General features: G+C 43.5%; 1 protein-coding gene across 1 annotated transcript; it reads left to right on the top strand.

The window, feature by feature from the left end:
• Positions 1-1,199: 1,199 nt before the first annotated feature.
• On the top strand, positions 1,200-3,233 carry LOC112727822 (protein FAR1-RELATED SEQUENCE 5-like). The gene has a single exon (XM_025777737.1). The coding sequence runs from the start codon at positions 1,200-1,202 to the stop codon at positions 3,231-3,233; it is 2,034 nt and encodes a 677-aa protein (XP_025633522.1).
• Positions 3,234-5,216: the final 1,983 nt, after the last annotated feature.

The following is a 5,216-nucleotide window of genomic DNA, read 5'->3' as shown; positions in this document are numbered from 1 at the left end:
TGTGAACCTCTAATATTAAGTTATGGATAATTTATTAATGTGAAATTTTAAATATTTTTAAGTTAGAAATTATTGAATTTATATATTTATAATTATTTTTAGGTTTTTTAATTAATTTATTTAAAATTTAATTAAACCGGTTGAACCCCAGCTCAACTGCGGTTGAACCAGTGAACCAGTTACCTCGTCGGTTTATTGACTGGTCCGGTTCTCGCAAGCTTGGTTTAGACATGGCTATTGATCCAGGCATGTGATTGGGGATTAGGGAACATCTTCGGATCAAATGATGGTTTCCATCTTTCCAGAGTAAGCCGAACAATGTACTTGCTACACGATTATGACTACTCTGGTAGGGGACCTGCAAGAAGCTCCAACACCAATGCAATTCTTTCAATTTATGTCTATCATACCTCTTCACTTATTGGAGTTTGTAGGTGTCCAGTTAATTTCTATTGCAGCCACGTTTTCTTCATTGTTCCTAACCCCTAAGGGAATCTTTAGCTGTTATAGTAGGAAGCTGTTAAATGTGTCATCATTATGATTCAGATGTGCTGAGCTGTTTATACTTGTATACTGTTATTATTAGACGGAAGAGATTCTGAAATTCCCTGCAGCTAATGGAATTTTCTGTCATACTGATTTGTAAGTTGGCAATAAATATTATGGAATTTTCTTAATTACTTTTAGATTATGAACTCATTTACATATGAAGACTTGTGTATCTGTTGAAATTGAATACCTTGTGTTGTAATTTTGAGACAAGGTATGAGATTGGCAATGTTTTTAAAATTTACCAGTTGGGAAAGTATGTAACCCCTGCGGATTGGTGTTAGTAATCATTGGCCGCTGTTGTGGTTAGGAGTGCAATTGCAAAGTTTCTCTTTAAGACGGCTGTTATGCTACGATATGTATGTATTTCAGGTTGATGTGTTGTCTTTGTAATATGTCATGGAGAATATAATAGGAATAGAACTCAGCATGAGATTTCCTTGTCATGATTGAAATCATTTTCATTCATGTAGTTATTTGTCCATAAGATGTTAGGGTGTTGTCCGTTACAATGGTGTGTGTGCATGGTTGTTTGGACTTATAAAATTTGTAGTATAATTTGACAAGAACTTTCATCTGCGGAGTCATTGATCGTAACTTGTTGATCGCCTTTCATGTTTTCAGCCTAGAACTGTGAACCGATAACTCTGATGGATTTCAATGGGATGTTTGGAGCCGAAATGGAACTGTCAGATGAGAACAGCTCGGATGGATATTGTGGCCATTATTATGCGAGTGACGATGAAGGTGAGGAGGACGAAGGTGGTCAGGACTTCGGTGGTGAGGAAGGTGACCCAACAGGTCGCAAAGAAGATGAACATGGTAACTTCTCAGGTGGTGCCAGTCATGCAGGGGATGGTGGGAAAAATTGGCCGGTTGTGGCAGAGGATTTCCTAGGCATGGAGTTTGTTGGCGAGCAGGATGCCTACCTTGCGTACAAGGAGTTTGCTAGAACAAGGGGCTTTGGGGTCCGCAAGGGAGATGTGGGGCGTGTTGATGGGGTTTTGGTCAGGAGAGACTTTTTCTGCCACTGCCAAGGCACAAGACATCATAAGCACTATGATCGTCCTGAGCGAGTTAGGGAGGAGAGATTGGAGAGTCAAACTGACTGCAAGGCGAAGTTGAAGATTTACTATGATGTGCAACGCAGTGTGTGGAAGGTCAGGACTATCTTCGATAAGCACAACCACGAGCTTGCTTCGGCCATGTTTTCCCACCTCTTGCCTAGTCATCGCAAGATGAGTAACGGTGACAAAGCGCAAGTTGATAGCATGAAGAAGTTTGGGATACCAACCTCGAAGATAATGGCTTATATGGCTGGTCAATCTGGAGGGTATGGAATGCTGCGATTTACAAAGCGTGATTTGTATAATTACGTACACGGGCAAAGGCTAGCCCAAATCAATGATGGTGATGCTGCAGCAACAATCAGTTACTTGGAGGGCAAGGCGAATGCCGACATGACGACTGTCGCCCGTTACACGCGAACTGCGGAAAATCGGCTAGGGAGCATTCTCTGGGTCGACGGTAAGATGATGTCGAACTATCAGTTATTTGGAGATGTTATGGCTTTTGATTCGACGTATCGGTCTAATAAGTACAAGAAACCGCTTGTAGTGTTCTCAGGGTCAAATCACCACAAACAGACAGCCATTTTCAGATTTGTGCTACTGGAGGATGAGGAAGTTCGTACTTACCGGTGGTTGCTATTAAACCTTGTAGATGTAATGGGAGAGAAGATGCCGTGCGTTGTTGTCACGGATGGGGACAAAGCAATGCGCGCAGCCATCGCGGAGGTGTTCCCGGCAGCTAGGCACCGGCTGTACGGGTGGCACTTGGAGAAAAATTGTGTTCAGAGGGTTAAGGATACTGAATTCCGGAAGGTCTTTAAGAAGGCTATGTATGCCAACTTCGAGGTGGAGGACTTCGAGGAATATTGGAAGAAGGCGGTGGAGTCACTTGGCCTTCAAAATAATAGTTGGGTTCAAAGCACGTACGAGCTCAAAGAGAGTTGGGCAACAGCATATCTCCGGGGCACGTTCTGTGCGGGATACAGGACAACCTCCAAGTGTGAGGGAATTAATGCATACATAAAGGGGTTCCTGAAATCCACTGATAGCATGTTGGAGCTGGTGCACAGCTTAGATCGCGTTGTAAAGGATTATCGAAACAATGAAGTCACGGCACAGTTCTATTCTACGTATTATAGCCCCGTGTTAACAACCGGGCTTGACTCCATTGAGCTTTTTGCATCAAAACTGTACACGCAGGCAGTTTTTAGAGAGGTGAAGAAACAAATCAAGGGTGTTGCGACCTTGCTGTTTCGTTGGAGAGATAGCATCAGCACAACGGTTGTCTACAAGTTTTCAAGGATGGGCGCCCCTGGTAGGATTCACAAGGTTTTGTTCAACCCCGATGACAAGAAAATTCAGTGCGACTGTTCGATGTGGAATAGCGAGGGTATTCCATGTAGTCACATATTCTGCGTGATGAAATACGAGGGTTTGGAACAAATACCAGACAGTCTTATATTGAGAAGATGGTGCAAGGATGCAAAAGATTCTAGCCGGATGCCGGTGATTACGAGACCTGGACACGAGGGTCGCATGCTTAGGTATGCCGCACTTTGTTCGGCTACAAGCTTGGTCGCCAGACTTGGTTCGGAAGAGGTGGAAGACTTTTGAATTTGCCAGGGAGACCATCGCGAATGTATTAGAAAAGCTACGTCACCGAATTTATGAGAGGGCAGGTGGTCAGCCCGGTATGTCGGCATGGAGCCCAATGAAGGACCCGGTTGTTGCAAGAACAAAATGTGCCCCTAAGAGGAAGAAAGATTTTGACCCAAGCAGTCAACCAGATTTCCGAGAGAAGAGACGTTGCTGCACCAAATGTGGCATCCCAGGACATACAAAGAGGACATGCAGCGGGGACTGTGCACGAGGTGTGTCCGGGGTAGGTAACGGGGTCTCGCCAACGGTTGGGAAAGGTTCGCTTCACGGCCCTTCAGCATCTTCAGCGTCGCAACCGACCGAGCGCGGTTATGCGTTTGAGGTAATCTTAGAGATCATCTTGCCCAGTTAAATGGGTTGCTACACAAGTTTCATTTGTGCTATTAGTTTATTCGAAACAGAGTTTGCCGTTGAGTTTAGTCTTGTTTTACAGTGACATAATTTGGTGGATGCCTTAATTTTGATTATTTTGCATGTTATTCGCTGGGTTACAAGACCATTTATGATGTTATTCATGGGTACGACTTGTTTGAACATTGCATTTGCCAATAATAACTTTCCTGGTTGTAAAACTCTTCGTGGAATACACTTGTAAACTATGTCGTGATTCGTTTAGTTCGTATAGGATGAGACAAGTAACGAAATTAAATTAGAAGGGTTAATTTGTTTTAGGTGAACACGGGTGGCTGTGCAGTTTAGTACTTGCTGAAGTAAATTATTGGTATCAATTTTTTGGCTTATGGATTGTATTCTGAACAAAATTTTAAACATGCCAACATGCTTGCAGGATCAAACCTCGACTCAAGGCGAAGGTGGTCTCAATAACGTGTCTAGCGCAGCGATGAATACATCCTCCATGGTGAATCGGAGCGGTAGTCCATCTTGGCGTCCTCCATTCTGTGGCGAGGGAAGTGGAGGGACCTTCTTCCTTGGGGGCCAACATATCCACCAATTCTATGCATCCCAACCTTGCTCTGGGCACCAAAGCGAACCACCGCCGCACGAAGGCCACTGCAGTATGTCGACTCCGACAAGGGCAACGAATGAAGACTTGTTTGAACGGTGGCTGCTCCAGGTACGCGGGCTCTCGTGAGATGTACTCCGATTTTCTCTCCACTACTGTTTTAGCCATTTTGATCTGTCGACTAAACCATGTGCTTGTTGTTGTCAAACAGAATGTGATTGGTCCTTCCTCCTCCAACAAAAGGCCGGGTGGATTTCCCACGCGTTGAACTTGATTTTAAGCGCCGGATAACAGGTAACAAAGACTTTCTGTGTTGCCAAATTTTGTATTGTTGGGTAAAGTCTGTGTTGCTTAGTGGTCGCCTCAAATTTCAATAGTGTGGGGTCTGTTTTCCTGACTTTTTGTATCTACGATTCCATAGTGTGTTGGTGGTCACTCTCTTAGTGCTGCTAGCGAACACGCAGCGTTAGAGGTTTTAGTTGGTTTTTCTCAATTTTGTCTACATAATAATTTGGGTCAAAATCAATTTCTACACGAGTCTCTCCATCAAGGATCTGCCTTCACACGACGTAATTTGGCTGGTTGTAAATGTTCTGGAATGTCTTAAATGCTCGTCTCACTATGTCCTTGTCTTCCATTTTCTGCATAATTGCAGATTTCTCCACTGTACTATGAGGAGCCGGATGATGATAACTTATTACCAAGCTCATGGAGAGGTGCAGGGCTAGTTGCAGTAAGTTGCTTCGTAGATATAGATTCTCAAGGTGAAGGACAGATGCAGGACCACTTGATGTAATTTGCTTCCTTCATAAAGATGGAGAATACTCATTTTTAGTAGAATAACTGGATGCCGGTTGCTTCGTTTGAGTTAATGTAGGATTTGAACTTGAACTTCTTGGTGTTGAAATTTGGAATATCTTAGGTGGACGTTGCTTTCATGTCTTCTTCGTGTTGAAAAACTTTGGGAGTAATAT

Source organism: Arachis hypogaea, chromosome 2 (genome assembly GCF_003086295.3).
Source record: "Arachis hypogaea cultivar Tifrunner chromosome 2, arahy.Tifrunner.gnm2.J5K5, whole genome shotgun sequence".
Lineage (NCBI taxonomy): Eukaryota > Viridiplantae > Streptophyta > Magnoliopsida > Fabales > Fabaceae > Arachis > Arachis hypogaea.
The sequence above is the reverse complement of the archived record's forward strand: the minus strand, read 5'-3'. Positions and strand labels throughout refer to the sequence as shown.

Bases quoted from the DNA above. Each gene is read 5' to 3' on its own strand.
- LOC112727822 (XM_025777737.1), top strand. From the start codon at position 1,200: ATGGATTTCAATGGGATGTTTGGAGCCGAAATGGAACTGTCAGATGAG.